At 43.9% G+C, this 17,881-nt stretch overlaps 1 protein-coding gene across 1 annotated transcript; it reads left to right on the top strand.

The window, feature by feature from the left end:
- The first annotated feature begins 13,532 nt into the window (after window positions 1–13,532).
- LOC109752920 (uncharacterized) lies at window positions 13,533–17,779 on the top strand. The gene is made up of 8 exons (XM_020311843.4): window positions 13,533–13,812; window positions 14,542–14,579; window positions 14,832–14,912; window positions 14,998–15,081; window positions 15,350–15,384; window positions 15,920–16,005; window positions 16,297–16,362; window positions 17,483–17,779. The coding sequence occupies exons 1-8, from the start codon at window positions 13,746–13,748 to the stop codon at window positions 17,515–17,517; spliced, it is 492 nt and encodes a 163-aa protein (XP_020167432.1). The 5' UTR covers window positions 13,533–13,745; the 3' UTR covers window positions 17,518–17,779.
- Window positions 17,780–17,881: the final 102 nt, after the last annotated feature.

Below are 17,881 nucleotides of genomic sequence, written 5' to 3'. Positions count from 1 at the left end.
TAATCCCGTAGGTTGATGCAGAGGTAGCGTGCCGACGGCGATCACATCGACCTTGGAACCATTCCCGACGCGCATCGTCACCTCGTCCTTCGCCAGTCTCCGCTTATTCCGCAGTTCCTGTTTTGAGTTACAAATATGAGCAACCGCACCGGTATCAAATACCCAGGAGCTACTACGAGTACTGGTAAGGTACACATCAATTACATGTATATCACATATACCTTTGGTGTTGCCGGCCTTCTTGTCCGCTAAGTATTTGGGGCAGTTCCGCTTCCAGTGACCACTTCCCTTGCAATAAAAGCACTCAGTCTCAGGCTTGGGTCCATTCTTCGACTTCTTCCCGGCAACTGGCTTACCGGGCGCGGCAACTCCCTTGCCGTCCTTCTTGAAGTTCTTCTTACCCTTGCCTTTCTTGAACTTAGTGGTTTTATTCACCATCAACACTTGATGTTCTTTTCTGATCTCCACCTCCGCTGATTTCAGCATTGAATATACCTCAGGAATGGTCTTTTCCATCCCCTGCATATTGAAGTTCATCACAAAGCTCTTGTAGCTCGGTGGAAGCGACTGAAGGATTCTGTCAATGACCGCGTCATCCGGGAGATTAACTCCCAGCTGAGACAAGCGGTTGTGTAACCCAGACATTCTGAGTATGTGCTCACTAACAGAACTATTTTCCTCCATTTTACAGCTGAAGAACTTGTCGGAGACTTCATATCTCTCGACCCGGGCATGAGCTTGGAAAACCATTTTCAGCTCTTCGAACATCTCGTATGCTCCATGTTTCTCAAAATGCTTTTGGAGCCCCGGTTCTAAGTTGTAAAGCATGCCGCACTGAACGAGGGAGTAATCATCAGCACGTGATTGCCAAGCGTTCATAACGTCTTGGTTCTCTGGGATGGGTGCTTCACCTAGCGGTGCTTCTAGGACATAATCTTTCTTGGCAGCTATGAGGATGATCCTCAGGTTCCGGACCCAGTCCGTATAGTTGCTGCCATCATCTTTCAGCTTGGTTTTCTCTAGGAACGCGTTGAAGTTGAGGACAACGTGGGCCATTTGATCTACAAGACATATTATAAAGATTTTAGACTAAGTTCATGATAATTAAGTTCATCTAATCAAATTATTCAATGAACTCCCACTCAGATAGACATCCCTCTAGTCATCTAAGTGAAACATGATCCGAGTTAACTAGGCCGTGTCCGATCATCACGTGAGACGGACTAGTCAAGAGCGGTGAACATCTCCATGTTGACCGTATCTTCTATACGACTCATGCTTGACCTTTCGGTCTTCCGTGTTCCGAGGCCATGTCTGTACATGCTAGGCTCGTCAAGTCAACCTAAGTGTATTGCGTGTGTTCCGAGGCCATGTCTGTACATGCTAGGCTCGTCAACACCCGTTGTATGCGAACGTTAGAATCTATCACACCCGATCATCACGTGGTGCTTCGAAACAACGAACCTTCGCAACGGTGCACAGTTAGGGGGAACACTTTCTTGAAATTATTATAAGGGATCATCTTACTTACTACCGTCGTTCTAAGCAAATAAGATGCAAAACATGATAAACATCACATGTAATCAAATAGTGACATGATATGGCCAATATCATTTTGCTCCTTTGATCTCCATCTTCGGGGCGCCATGATCATCTTCATCACCGGCATGACACCATGATCTCCATCATCGTGTCTTCCTGAAGTTGTCACGCCAACGATTACTTCTACTTCTATGGCTAACGCGTTTAGCAATAAAGTAAAGTAATTTACATGGTGTTATTCAATGACACGCAGGTCATACAAAAAAAATAAAGACAACTCCTATGGCTCCTGCCAGTTGTCATACTCATCGACATGCAAGTCGTGATTCCTATTACAAGAATATGATCAATCTCATACATCACATATATCATTCATCACATCTTCTGGCTATATCACATCACAAGGCACATGCTGCAAAAACAAGTTAGACGTCCTCTAATTGTTGTTGCAAGTTTTTACGTGGCTTCTATAGGTTTCTAGCAAGAACGTTTCTTACCTACGTAAAACCACAACGTGATATGCCAATTTCTATTTACCCTTCATAAGGACCCTTTTCATCGAATCCGTTCCGACTAAAGTGGGAGAGACAGACACCCGCTAGCCACCTTATGCAACTAGTGCATGTCAGTCGGTGGAACCTGTCTCACGTAAGCGTACGTGTAAGGTCGGTCCGGGCCGCTTCATCCCACAATACCGCCGAAACAAGATAAGACTAGTAGTGGCAAGAAAAATTGACAACATCTACGCCCACAACTGCTTTGTGTTCTACTCGTGCATAGTAACTACGCATAGGCCTGGCTCATGATGCCACTGTTGGAGATCGTAGCAGAATTTTAAAATTTCCTACGCATCACCAAGATCCATCTATGGAGTATACTAGCAACGAGGGGAAAGGAGTGCATCTACATACCCTTGTAGATCGCGAGCGGAAGCGTTCAAGTGAACGGGTTTATGGAGTCGTACTCGCCGTGATCCAAATCACCGATGACCGAGCGCCGAACGGACGGCACCTCCGCGTTCAACACACGTACAGAGCAGCGACGTCTCCTCCTTCTTGATCCAGCAAGGGGGAAGGAGAGGTTGATGGAGATCCAGCAGCACGACGGCGTGGTGGTGGAAGTAGCGGGGATCCCGGCAGGGCTTCGCCAAGCGCAAGCGGGAGGGAGAGGTGTTGCAGGGGGAGAGGGAGGCGCCAGGGGCTGTGGTACTGCTGCCCTCCCTCCCCCCCCCACTATTTATAGAGGTCCTGGGGGGCGCCGGCCACCCTAGAGATCCCATCTGAGGGGGGGGCGGCCAAGGGGGTGGCTTGCCCCCCCAAGGCAAGTGGGGCGCCCCCCACCCCTAGGGTTTCCAACCCTAGGCGCAGGGGGAGGACCAAGGGGGGCGCCCCAGCCCACTAAGGGCTGGTTCCCTTCCCACTTCAGCCCATGGGGCCCTCCGGGATAGGTGGCCCCACCCGGTGGACCCCTGGGACCCTTCCGGTGGTCCCGGTACAATACCGATAACCCCCGAAACTTTCCCGGTGGCCGAAACTGGACTTCCTATATATAATTCTTCACCTCCGGACCATTCCGGAACTCCTCGTGACATCCGGGATCTCATCCGGGACTCCGAACAACTTTCGGGTTTCCGCATACTAATATCTCTACAACCCTAGCATCACCGAACCTTAAGTGTGTAGACCCTACGGGTTCGGGAGACATGCAGACATGACCGAGACGCCTCTCCGGTCAATAACCAACAGCGGGATCTGGATACCCATGTTGGCTCCCACACGTTCCACGATGATCTCATCGGATGAACCACGATGTCGAGGATTCAATCAATCCCGTATACAATTCCCTTTGTCAATCGGTACGTTACTTGCCCAAGATTCGATCGTCGGTATCCCAATACCTTGTTCAATCTCGTTACCGGCAAGTCACTTTACTCGTACCGTAATGCATGATCCCGTGGCTAACTCCTTAGTCACATTGAGCTCATTATGATGATGCATTACCGAGTGGGCCCAGAGATACCTCTCCGTCATACGGAGTGACAAATCCCAGTCTCGATCCGTGTCAACCCAACAGACACTTTCAGAGATACCCGTAGTGTACCTTTATAGTCACCCAGTTACGTTGTGACGTTTGGTACACCCAAAGCACTCCTACGGCATCCGGGAGTTACACGATCTCATGGTCTAAGGAAAAGATACTTGACATTGGAAAAGCTCTAGCAAACGAACTACACGATCTTTTGTGCTATGATTAGGATTGGGTCTTGTCCATCACATCATTCTCCTAATGATGTGATCCCGTTATCAATGACATCCAATGTCCATAGTCTGGAAACCATGACTATCTGTTGATCAACGAGCTAGTCAACTAGAGGCTTACTAGGGACACGTTGTGGTCTATGTATTCACACATGTATTACGATTTCCGGATAACACAATTATAGCATGAACAATAGACAATTATCATGAACAAAGAAATATAATAATAACCATTTATTATTGCCTCTAGGGCATATTTCCAACAAAAACACCTTTGAAGATTTTGTAGAAATCATTCGAATCAAAGAGGGCAGTAAAAGTAACTTTTAATTACCCTTGACGAAGAACACGACGAACTGGGAAGTGTAGAAGTGAAGTTCGTCAGTTCAGATCTTCCACGCCCTAACTCGGCTGAGGAAGACAGCTACGGCGGTGGCGGAGTGAAGAAATCCGCAGCCGGCGCGTGTACGACGGCGATGAGGTCGAGGCAGTGAAGCTCTTCCTCACCAGCGACGATGAATAGCGGTGGCGCTAGAGTTTGAGAAGCTCGAGCGGAGTAAAAGTGAAGTGAGGAAGGGGAGGGGTATATATAGCCACGGTGAAAAACTGTTCGCCCGAAGAAATTGGACGAACGTGCCCCTGACCCTTCTCATTCGCTTGACATGTGTCACCCACGTACTGAGAGGTGGCGATCGTGTGAGATCGTGGGTGAATAGATAAGTATTTTCGTGGGATGTGGAACGGTTTGAGCGGCAAAGCCGAAAATTTAGATAAGATAAGTTAAAAGTTCCGTTCGCAAATTCTTCAGCTGACAAGGACACAGTGAAGATTTTGAACGAGTTTCAAATAGAACGCACATGAAGAATTTGTGAATAGATTGGGTTGAGTTTAGCATAGAGGGGGAAAGGTCCGATCACATTCACTTAGCAGAAAAAACAACTTGAAGAAATAGCAATAAGTGAATGCTGTAGAGGACATAAACTTATATATATATATATATATATATAGCCAGTGAAGAAAAACGACGGAAACAGTGAAGACAGTGCAAAGTTGAAGAAAATTGAAACAACTGAGGAATTTCATAAATGAGGAAAAACTCAAGTTGAAGATTTTCAACTTTTGGTGGTGGCGTGACCCACCGTATAAGAATGATGATTTCAAACATCGCGTACAATTGTCGTAGGGCTCTAAGAATCAAATTCTTCATTAATTTCTTCACACTTAGAGTGTTAGTGTTCATTGATTGAAGAAAAACGTTTCTTCATGTGTTGCACATTAAGTCATCAATTTTGCATAAGTGTTAGGATGAGTGTCCTTTTCAAAGAACATTCAAAGATTCTAAGATATTTAGCTCACACCGCAACTTGCTAAATCTCTTCTCATCCAAGGGCTTTGTGAAGATACCGGCTAGCTGTTCTTCAGTCTTCACATGCTCAATAGAAATGTCGCCCTTCAACACATGATCACGAAGAAAATGATGACGAATCTGAATGTGCTTTGTCTTCGAGTGCTGAACTGGGTTGTGAGCAATCTTGATTGCACTCTCATTGTCACAGTAGAGAGGCACATTCTTCACGTTGACGTCGTAGTCCTTGAGAGTTTGCTTCATCCACAGCAATTGAGCACAGTAAGAACCAGCAGCAATGTACTCAGCTTCAGCAGTAGACAGTGATACGCAGTTCTGTTTCTTCGAGGACCAACAGACCAAAGATCGTCCGAGGAAATGGCATGTGCCAGATGTTGACTTGCGGTCCACACGATCACTAGCATAGTCAGAGTCTGAATATCCAATGAGATCAAAAGCCGAGCCCTTGGGATACCATAATCCAAGTGTTGGTGTGTGAGCTAGATATCGAAGAATATGCTTCACAGCCTTATGGTGTGATTCCTTCGGTGTAGCTTGAAATCGGGCACACATGCAAACACTAAGCATAATGTCTGGCCTAGATGCACATAAATACAATAAAGAGCCGATCATGGAGCGGTATACCTTTTGATCGAAGTCAATACCATTTTCATCAGTGCATAGATGGCCATTTGTGGGCATTGGAATTTTGACCCCTTTGCAATCTTGCATGCCGAATTTCCTCAGTACATCCTTGAGGTATTTCTCCTGAGATATGAATATGCCATTGCGCTGTTGACGAATTTAAAGACCTAAGAAGAATTTCAATTGTCCCATCATAGACATTTGATATTCTTCACTCATCATATAGGCAAATTCATCACTGTAACGTTGGTCAGTACAGCCAAAGATAATATCATCAACATATATTTGGCACACAAACAATTCACCATCATAAGATTTAGTGAAAAGAGTTGGGTCAAGTGAACCGGGTTTGAAGCCTTTCTTCATGAAGAATTCCTTCAAAGTATCATACCACGCCCGAGGGGCCTGCTTGAGGCCATAGAGGGCTTTATTGAGTCTGAAGACTTTGTCAGGATGCTTTGGATCTTCAAACCTGGGGGTTGAGCAACATATACTTCTTCCTCAAGCTTACCATTGAGGAATGCACTTTTCACATCCATTTGATATAAAGTGATATCATGATGGTTAGCATAAGCAAGTAATATGCGAATAGCCTCAAGTCTAGCAACAGGTGCAAAAGTTCCATCAAAATCAATTCCTTCAACCTGTGTGTAGCCTTGAGCTACAAGTCGTGCCTTATTCCTCACAACAAGGCCATTTTCATCTTGCTTGTTGCGGTAGATCCACTTTGTGCCAATGATATTGTGCTTGCGAGGATCTGGATGTTTGACCAGTTCCCAGACGTTGTTGAGCTCGAACTGATGTAATTCTTCTTGCATAGCTTGAATCCACTCAGGCTCCAGAAATGCTTCATCTACCTTAGTGGGCTCTGTGATAGAGACAAAAGCAAAGTGCCCACAAAAGTTAGACAAATGTGAAGCTTTTGAGCGTGTGAGAGGACCTGGTACTTCAATGTCATCGATGATTTTCTCAATTTGCACTTCGTTTGCAATGCGAGGATGAGCTGGTTGTCGGCGAGGAATTTGATCAGTATTTTCTTCAGCACCATTTTCTTCATGTGCATTAGCTCGACGTTCTTCACGTTCTGGAATGAATTCTTCAGCAGATTCTTCGGTAGGAATGACATCCTCAGTAGCCTTGAACTTGACAGTTTCCTCAGGTGCTGGTTCATCTATCGCAGAAGGTAGGTGCTCTCTTTGCGAGCCATTAGTTTCATCGAACCGCACATCTACAGTTTCAACAACTTTGTGATGAGCGTTGTTTAAGACTCTGTAGGTGTGCGAGTCCTTTCCGTAACCAAGCATAAAACCTTCATGTGCTTTCGGTGCAAATTTAGAGTTGTGATGAGGATCTCTAATCCAACATTTAGCACCGAAGACTTTGAAATAACTCACATTGGGTTTCTTGTCAGTGAGGAGTTCATAAGCGGTCTTCTTGAAGAATTTGTGAAGATATACCCTGTTGATGATGTGGCAAGCAGTATCAATTGCCTCAATCCAGAAATGACGGGGCGTCTTGTATTCATCAAGCATAGTGCGAGCCATCTCAACAAGAGTCCTGTTCTTACGCTCCACGACGCCATTTTGCTGAGGAGTATAAGGAGCGGATAACTCATGAGTAATACCAAGTTCATCAAGATAGTCATCAAGACCAGAATTCTTGAACTCAGTTCCATTACCACTTCTGATGTGCTTGATCTTCACACCAAAGTTGGTTGAAGCCCTCGAGGAAAATCGTTTGAAGACTTCCTGCACCTCATGTTTGTAAGTGACAATATGTACCCATGTGTATCGAGAGTAATCATCAACAATAACAAAGCCATATAGAGATGCATCATTTGTAACTGCTGAATAATGATTAGAACCAAAGAGATCCATGTGAAGCAATTCAAATGGTCGAGTAGTAGTCATGATAGTCTTCGCTGGATGTTTGGCCTTGGTCATCTTTCCAGCTTCACAGGCTCCGCATAAGTGATCCTTGAGGAATTTGACATTCTCAATGCCAATGACATGCTTCTTCTTCGCAAGCGTGTGCAAATTCCCCATGCCTGCATGACCAAGTCGTCGATGCCATAGCCAGCCTTCTGAAGCTTTTGCAAGTAGACATACAGCTAGTTGAGGTCCCGTAGAGAAATCAACAATATACAAGTCTCCTCTCCTAAAGCCTTCGAAGACTTTGGAATGGTCAGCTTCCATGATCACAACACAACGATACTTGCCAAAGACAACAACCATATCAAGATCACAAAGCATTGAGACAGACATGAGGTTGTATCCTAAGGACTCGACAAGCATGACCTTGTCCATGTGTCGATCCTTTGAGATCGCAGCCTTACCTAGACCCAATACCTGAGTTTTGCCTTTGTCAGCGAAGATGATATGCTTCAGATGCGATGGAGATAAGGGAACATCCATCAATAGATTCTTGTCACCAGTCATGTGATTTGTACATCCACTATCGAGGACCCACTCATTGGCCTTGGGTTGATCATCCTGTAGATGAATTAGTGCAACTTACGAACTCATATACTTCATCAGTGAAGAATATGACATCAATTTCATCAGATCAATTTCATCAAGCAATAGAACAGATAAAGCAGTATGAGGACGTGAGAACTGAAAGTTCATTTCTTCATGATTAGCCTGCGTCCTTTCACGCAATTTCAGGTCTCCAGCAAATTTTTCAGACGTTTTAGCACGTTTGGAGACCTGACCCTGCATAAGAGATTAGTTCTTTTTCTTTACCACCCACATCTGAAGGGGTGGCAAAGAGTTCATCACTCTGCGAGCTCCATACGAGAAAGGTGGCATAGAATCATGTCCACTTTGTTTCACATAAGAGGAGTTAGGGTAAGCATATGAATAAGCAGAGAAATTCTCCGAGGACTTATGAACATAATGATTAGAAGAATAATGCTCATATTCATAGCCCTTAGCTCTTCCCTGTGAAACAGAGGTGTTAGCACGATGATATTCATATGAGGACTTTGATCCATTTGAGGAACTTGATCCACGTGAGGAATTTGGTCCATATGAGGACTTGGATCCGTATGAAGAATTTGGTCCATATGAAGAATTTGATCTGGGGTTCCTATTCTTCACAGGTGGTGTCATGAGGACATTCACCTGAAGACTTTCAAGGCATCTTTTGGGAACCCAGATTTTCTTCATAGGGGAACCGTTCCTGCAGTTAGTGCCAACATATCTAGCAAATACTTCACCATTCTGATTTTTGAACAGTTTATAGTTGGAGTCAAATGACTCATCAGCAGAATGAGGAGAATCACATGTAAAGCCAGATAAAGTAGATGGATCTACTGGAGGTCCCTTTGCAGCAACCCATGAGGTTTTGGGGTACTGCTCAAGCTTCCAATATGTACCGTCAACATTGAGTTTCCTCTCAAAGGCAATACCCTCTTTCCTAGGGTTCCTGTTGAGGATCTGCTTTTTAAGCACATCACAAAGAGTCTGATACCCTTTGAGGCTTTTGTACATGCCTGTCATGTACAATTCCTTCAACCCTGCATCATCAATGATACTAGCAATGTCCTGAGGTGAGGAATCAGTGATAGCAGAGACAAGTGAAGAATTTGTAGCATTAGAAACATTTGAACATTCAGGTGAAGAATTAGCAGATTCATGTTCAATGCACTTCAAACATGGAGGAACAAATTTTTCTTGAGTAGCGCTGATTTGTTGAGCAAGTAATGAATCGCGCTCCTTTTGAAGATCTTCATAACTCACTCTTAGCTTTTCAAGATCTTGCTTTCTTTGAAGAAATTCATAAGAAAGCTTCTGGTGATCAGACAAGAGAGTGTTATGATGACCTTAAAGGGTGTCAAACTTAGACTGAAGTCTCTGAAGACTTTCAGCCAAAGCTTTCGACTGATCCATTTGTTCACCCAACATATCATCGCTCTTATTTAGCATGTATTGAACTTTTTCTAAAGCTCTTTGTTGTTTAGTGGCAAGGGAAGCAATTTTGACATAGCTGGGTCCAAATTCATCACCAGATTCGTCATCACTGGATTCAGATAGATAACATTCAGTTACCTTTGCACCTTTTGCCATAAGGCATGGTGTAGAAGATGATGATTCTGGTTCGAATGCCATCGCTTTGAGAGATTCCTTGAAGTCCTCAAACCAAGGATCATGACGGGTTTGATGACCTTCATAGACCTCAAAGAGACGGTCCCAGATAAGCTTTGCATGATCGAGATGCATGATGTTCCTGAACTGATTTTGAGACAGACAGGAGCAGATGACGTCCTTCGCCGTGAGGTTGAGAAGAGTGTACTTGCGAATGTCATCAGCTTCTGCCATCTAGCACAGATCGGTAAGACCAATCTCAGTGACGGTCCACAGCTCGCTGTTCATTGCCATGAGGCGCTTCTTCGTCATGGCCTTCCACTTGGGATACTCATGATCGTCAAAGATGGGGCATGACACAATCTTCATTCCTGTGGTCGACATAACTAAAACTCCAGGCGGTTAAACCAAAATCACACAAAACAAGGGAGTACCTTGCTCTGATACCAATTGAAAGTGCGTTATATCGACTAGAGGGGGGGTGAATAGGCGATTTTTATGAATTCTTCACTGAGGAATTTCAGGGTGAGAAAATTCCTAAGTGAAGAACTACTTGCAGCGGAATAAGTACTCAAATGTAAACATACAGAACACAAGCATGGTCATCATGATGAAATGAAAACAAGCACAGAGTACAGAAAGCGTAAACACAGGATAAAACAGGATGAAGACAATCAGACTGAAGAAATTGAACTGAGGAAATTGAGAAAGTCTTCAGTCAAAGTCCTCAAATAGATATGAACAAGCACACAACACAGTTATGAGGAAATGAAAGAGTTGAGGAAATAGAACCAGTAGGCTTGGTGAAGACAATGATTTTGTAGACCAGTTCCAACCGCTGTGACAGTTGTACGTCTGGTTGGAGCGGCTAGGTATTTAAACCCGAGGACACACAGTCCCGGACACACAGTCCTCACCGTATTCTCCTTGAGCTAAGGTCACACAGACCTCGCCCAATCACTCGTGGTAAGTCTTCAGGTGACTTCCAAACCTTCACAATCTCGGTCACTCGGCGATCCACAATTTCCTCTTGGATGCTCTAGACCATGACGCCTAACTGTCTGGAAGATGCACAGTCTTCAAAGGTAACAAGCGTCGGATCTACGCAAGATCAATCTCTTCAGTGATGCTCAATCACTTTGGGTTTGTAGGTGTTTGGGTTTTCCTCACTTGATGATTTTCGCTCAAAGTCCTCGGAGGATGGGATGCTCTCAAATGACAAGTGTCAGTTTCTCTCGGAGCAGCCAACCAGCTAGTGGTTGTAGGGGGCGGCTATTTATAGCCTAGGGAGCAGCCCGACATGATAAGACATAAATGCCCTTCAATGATATGACCGTTAGGTGGGTAGATATTTTGGGACTGCTGGCGCGTAGCACATCAACGGTCGGATATTTGAGGCTCAAATTCCTCAGGGCTATCATGTTCCTCACTATGTAGGCAATTCGCACTGGCGAATTGCTAACTCCTCAGTCAGAACAAATTCCTCAGCGACCAGAAGAACTACGTCTCTATTACTGAAGAAATTGACTGAACTGTATGAGATTTCCAATGGCTTCACTCGAAGGAATTGGTAGGTGTAGGATTTTGAGTTGAGCATCACATGGAAATTTTTCCTTAGTATTTCCTCGACCCCCTTTAACAGTACGGTGTTTCCTATGACTCAAGAAAGAGAAAATGAAACTACGAAAACAAAAGTCTTCACGCTTCATGTTCCTCGAATGAATACCAAGTCTTGAAGGTCACACCAATTTCTTCACTTTCAAAGTCTTCAGAAAGTCTTCAGTAATCCAAAGTCTTCAGTCGAAGAACTTCATTTTTAGGGGTCGACTTTCTCTGTGAATATCAAACTCCTCATAGACTTATAGACCTGTGTACACTCAAAAATGCATTAGTCCCTTAACCTATAAGTCTTCAATACACCAAAATCACTAAGGGGCACTAGATGCACTTATATACCCGAAGAGGCCCAATAATTAACCACCACAGGGGTCCTCGACCCGGCCCTCCTAGTCAGGAGACAAGGTGAGTACCTCCTAGTCTAGGACACAATCACCACCCATGCAGGAACTAGCCACAGTGGTTGAATCTTGACAAAACAGAGAGGACCGCCGATGCTAATAAAATTTACCGACTCAATTGGAATCTCACCCAATTTCACGTTGGTCTCCTCCTCTTCTTCCTCTTTATCTTCAAATATTACATCATATGTTTCTTCTTCAGATAAGGAATCATCGCTCTCCATGCGCCATGGTCTCTCTCTCTCTCTCTCTCTCTCTCTCTCTCTTCATCCCAAGTGGTGGATTGTGGCCTTCAAGCTCGCGGTTCTCCTCTTCCCGAGAAGAAGTTTACTAATCGTCCCATGAACGCACCATGGCTTCTCTGCACACAAACTTGACAAAGGGTTAAAGAGATTTGTTTTGTTATGTGTGAGAAGGAAGGCCTTGGAGCGGTATATAAGAGGGTTAGGCCGTAGGATTTCACGAGATAAGGATGGTTGAAAAAAGATTAAGAAACAAACCAAACAAAATCGATCAAATCTGCACCAAATCGTTGTGTTAGCACGAAAGACGACACACAGTATGAGAACGTGTGGTCTTACCAGCACTCGTACTTCGTGCTTTACATGCGTTCGAGACTCCCAGAACGAATGTCGACCAATATCGCTTGTACCCTGGGTCGTACTCCCCTTCGGCACGTGAAAAACAAAAACATTTTTTTACAGAGGCTTTGAACCCAGCGAATGCCAGCCTACGGTCAGAGCTAGATCCAGCAGATCCCTGGGTAGGGTATCTTAGCCAGGTGATTGGGTTGCATGGTAACAGGAAGTAAGGTTTTAACCAGGTTTAGGCTCTCACGGTGGAGATTATACCTACTCATGCTCGTGTATATTGTGATTGGGGTGTGTACAAAGTATAGGTGAATACCAAGGGATTGTAATGTGTCTATCGACGAGCCCGGCCCCCAACTTATATAGCATAGCGGGGGTTCTATGGTTATAGTTCCTAGTTGGCTACGTCGGTGGAGGTAGAGTCCTTCACGACCTCGATATCTTTGGCTTATACATCAACTCTTCTGGAGTCTTCGTATAATCCTCCATGGGTCGCCTACGTGGCCCAAGATGTAACCGACCTATGGGACCTCATACCGGCCCACCAGGGAATCGACATGGTAAGAGGCCCTAGACCGAGACACCGCCACCCTTGAAAGTCATTGCTCGCGCCGAACTATTGCACGTACGTCATTTCATGGTGCCATCCCTATTACGATGCGAGATTCAGTGAGGCGTGTTGCATTGCTGTTCCATCCGTAGACAATTTGATATGTAGTGTCGAACAAGGATCAAACAAAATGTCATAGCCAGGCTCCTTCTGGTCACCCAAATAGCCGCAAAGACCAAAACAAGAGAAAGACTTTGTTTTTCGAAATTTATCTTCTGGGAAATTACTGTACTAACCCCGCAAAAAAAGGGAAATTACTGTACTTGCAAACTAAATTGGTCACCCTCACGTCAATATAAACTGTCATGGAAAAACGTTCAATCCGGCATGCCTAAAAATCCGCCATCAGACTTTTAACATTTCTGACTTTTTAAGTATTATTATTTCATTTCGCAAACCCTTTTTTCCTCCCGTGGAGCGGTCGCACCCGGGTCCCACCCCAAAAGTCCCAACCCCCGAATTCCCCAATTGGCCATTTCTGCACTGAATCTCATTCCCATCCCAGCCCACCACTGTAAAAAGGCGGTCGTGACGGTAGGGTTTCCCGATTCCCATCCAGCGTACAGACTAGGCGACCCCCGCTTCCCGTCCCCTCTCTCCTCCACACGCCTCGCTCCCTCTCCCCTCGTCCGCCGCCGCCGCCGCCACCATGGGCAGGGGCAAGTTCAAGGGCAAGCCAACCGGCCGCCGCAACTTCTCCACCCCGGAGGAGATCGGTAACGAACTGAGCCCTCGCTCCTCCTCGATTCCGTTCGTTCCCGTCGTAGTCAAATTCAGTGCCAGCTCGTCGGCTTTGTCTGCCGCCGTTGTCAAGGCGACTGCTTGATCTGATGTCGCGACGAGGAGGCTTTTCTTCTTCTTCTTTCGCTTGGTTGCGGTGTTCCGGTAGGATAAGGGTAGCTCGTGGTGACGTCAACATGCTTGGTTTTACTAGGAGGCACGGCTTAACATAAAGCGATTTGATTACATGATGCTATGGGTTGTCGACGATGGGGTGTTCTTTGATCTATCCCGTGCGTCTTTAGTGTTAACGTTTTTGTTTGGTCTGGATGCTCATAGACTACACATTTTGCGTATTTTCCCCCTAAGGTTTAGATGCTTTCTCCATCACATGACTGGACAACTTCATTTGTTAATGGAGTTTCCATTCACTTTCACTCTTATCAGAGCTTCACAAAAAAGTTTATTTGTGAAGTTTAAAAGCAGTGAGAAATCAATAGCACCATGTATTTATCTAGTCTCAGACGAATAAGCGTTTTCGAGGCATTATACAGGACAGATGCTACATTTGAATTTGTTTGCATACCTCTACAAAACATTTTTTGGGTGCCTTCTTATATACTTGTTTGCATCTCAGTGACTATTGAGTCATTTGTATTTGGCAATTTTACTTTTGCTATTCTTTCGTGTGTAGCTTTGACTTACATCTGATATTTTAAATGCAGCTTCTGGAACTTCAGGGCGTCCACGCTCATTTAAGAAGGTTTGCACCTTCCGAAATTGAATTAATTTCATCAACATAATATTAGGTTACCTATGCCATTGTTGTGCTTGTATTATAAACTTCTTTTAATCTGATTGTGCATTTTTTTTGCAATTGTTACAGCCGATTCCATAACCATTTGGGAAAAATACCTAGAGTTTTTAAGTGCATATAGATTTAGTGTTTACGTTTAATGCAAACGTGATCATGATATACTCCTTTCTGATCATCAATTTATATATTTTAATATAGAATGTAGCTGAAGCAGAAGAGGAAGAGGAAGAGGTAGAAGAATCTGAAGAGGAAGAATCCGAAGACGACGGTGAAGAGAAGGTTGTATGCACTTATCCATCTGGAAGTATATGTTCATGTGCATGATTCATTGTCTACCAATCTGATTCGGTTTATAATATTCCAGAAACATAAAGGAACCGAAGGTGTTATTCAAATTGAAAATCCAAACCTGGTGAAAGCAAAGAATATAAAAGCCAAAGAAGCTGATGTAAGTGTGTTACAGTCAGAAGCATCTATGACTTTACTACTGGTAGCTAAATATCATAAAATACCATGCCACACTGGTGATAGTATTGTGTTTCCTCGTCTTTTCCTCCATTGCCTTTTCTATATTGTTGTACAAATGGCGTTGCCCAGCTATTTTCATTCATGAAAAGTGAAGTGGAGAACTCTTTATGAGCTTTAAAATCATCTTTACATATTGATACAAAATATTGCCATACATGTCTCCAACTAACTAAGCTTGCACGTTTCAGCTTGGAAAGACAACTGAACTCTCGAGGCGTGAGAGGTACTTGTCTCATATCAGCTTGTGCTATTTTCTTATTTGTGAAATGCGACGGTTATTCCATGTTTTCTGTCTTATACTCTGTTTTTGTATCATATCTTGCCGCAAATGCTCGTGCACTGCTTCTGTGTCTACCTTGAGAAATGGAGAAACATTAACTGTAACCTCTGGGCAAGTGGGCGTGTAAAAAAAAAACTAATATGACGAATCAGTAGATAAACAAAACCAATGTGGTGGTACATATTAGTGGTCAGCATATTACCTTCTATGTTACATCATTCCCACTGGTTTGCAGGCTCTCATGAGTCTGTAGGTAGCACATCTCAGGTTCGTTCTAGTCACTATGTTGGCACTCACCTTTTTTGTAGAGATGGTCTTCATGTTAAACAGTTCCGTGTAAAACTGTAAGAGAGTGTATGTGTGAGTGGAAAGAACACAACACTTATTATGTCGAAGTTCGCATCTGCCCCATTGCATTGTTATAAAAAATATTGTTTCATCAACTCTGCTGACACACTGCTATCATGTTTATTTTTAGAGAGGAGATTGAGAAACAAAAATCTCATGAGCGCTATATGAAGCTTCAGGAGCAAGGCAAAACAGAACAGGCGAAGAAAGATTTGGGTGAGATTTTTTCCATGTTGTGCTTACCTCTATCTTCTCTTGGCCATGGTTATATATGTACTCTTCACATGGACTGCTACAAGATCGGACTCACATAGAAGCATACACCACAATAAGGAGAGTAGCGTTTTTTGAATGAACTGAGTGAATAGAGTATTGATATCAGCAGCAATGAACTCACAGCTGTTGCCCAATCATATTTAATCATCAACTTTAAAGCCCTGCATACATTCAATATTGAAGCATTCGTGGAAGTTGCAGATTGTCATAACTATTGTCTTGCAAATGCAGAACGTCTTGCTTTAATAAGGCAGCAAAGAGCAGATGCTGCAAAGAAACGTGAAGAGGAGAAAGCTGGTATGCCCCTTGATATTCGTCTATTGTTCTTGTTAAGCTCAGCATCGTTGCCCTACATATCGTGTTCACATATAGTCTTTGACCTCTACCTGTCTCATAATTTTCCCATGCTGGAGTATTTGTTCCTTCGATATTTTTCGCTAAAAGGCATTTTAACACCTTTGAATAACTCCAACTTCTTTATCTACAACGGGGTCTGCAATTTGGGATTTGTGACGGAATAGGAGTTGTAAATGGGTACTAGTTCTGTATGGTTCAGAGGGAGGGAGGCATGGCATGCCATGCTGGACAGAAAGCACACGGGAGGAAGCTGAAGCGTCTGGTCACCATGTAATTTTTGCATTTAGTACTCTGACATTTTTTCCACCCCTCTTCCCTTCGTCTTCCTCAAGGTAGCAGCAATCCTATATGGCTCAATCGAGTGTGGAAATTAGACCATTAGAACCCAACAAATAACCCCCGAATCAAGGCGATACTAAGAAATCTGCACAGTAGAGCTTCATAGACCACCGAAGAGGGAGTTGCTTATGAACAACCACCAACCAGACTAAACTAGTTGCGTCCCGAACGACTATCCTGCCAAATAGTACTATGTGGCCTTTGCATAACATCTACTCCCTCCGTTCCCAAATATAATTCCTTTTAGAGATTCCAACAACGGACTACATACGGAGCAAAATGAGTGAATCTACACTCTAAAATATGTCTATATACATCCGTATGTTGTAGTCCATTTGAAACCTCTAAAAAGACTTATATTTAGGAACGGAGGGAGTATTGAAAAGTAGTTAGAAATGGTAATAGACTAAATATAGGCGAGTAGAATATTTTAGAGTCGTTTGGAGCATGGAGAGAAAAAGAAAGGGAATCTTTTGGGAGTCTCTCCATATGTACTACGCCCTCCGTCTGGAATTAGTTGCCGCTCAAACGGACGTCTAGATACATCCGTTTGAGTGGCAACTAATTCCGGACGGAGGGAGTACTTTGCACTAGCATCATTTTGTCTCTTATGCGCAACAAAGTGTTGGTATTTTCTTTTCCCTTAAATTTTGTAAACAGTATCACATTCTTTAGTTCGAGAATATTACGAGTTGCGCACTGAATCATATCCTGTTTGCAGCTAAAGAACAGAGGAAGACTGAAGCGCGCAAATAACTGCGAAGGTTGTGGAGGCATGAGCTAAGCTGAGTTGTGTTGTCTGGATATTTATTTCTATGCATCCTAGTATATTTAAACCGGGTCTCTGTTCCATCATCTACATTTCCATAAAAACAGTGCATTGACAAGTGTAAAGTAGTCCTGTCGGCGTGGCTTGCTGTAAACTTGAGCTTGGCAGGGTACACATTTAGTGAGATCAGCTTATGTGAGATTTGCTTTCACTCAAAAATTGGTATGAAAAATAACTATTGAAATTTAATGTGTTGGAGGCCCGAGCTGATATGTGGGTGTATGAGCAGCAACATATGTGATTGCAGGCGTCGTCAGCGCATGCGTTGTGTGGATGGTGGGGAAGAGCGCA

Source organism: Aegilops tauschii, chromosome 3 (genome assembly GCF_002575655.3).
Source record: "Aegilops tauschii subsp. strangulata cultivar AL8/78 chromosome 3, Aet v6.0, whole genome shotgun sequence".
Classification (NCBI taxonomy): Eukaryota; Viridiplantae; Streptophyta; class Magnoliopsida; order Poales; family Poaceae; genus Aegilops; species Aegilops tauschii.
This window is presented reverse-complemented; position numbering and strand designations above follow the sequence as displayed.

Coding starts and splice junctions, on each gene's coding strand:
- LOC109752920 (XM_020311843.4), top strand. CDS start 13,746: ATGGGCAGGGGCAAGTTCAAGGGCAAGCCAACCGGCCGCCGCAACTTC. Junction 14,913..14,997: donor AAGACGACGGTGAAGAGAAG/GTTGTATGCACT, acceptor ATAATATTCCAG/AAACATAAAGGAACCGAAGG. Junction 15,385..15,919: donor GAACTCTCGAGGCGTGAGAG/GTACTTGTCTCA, acceptor GTTTATTTTTAG/AGAGGAGATTGAGAAACAAA.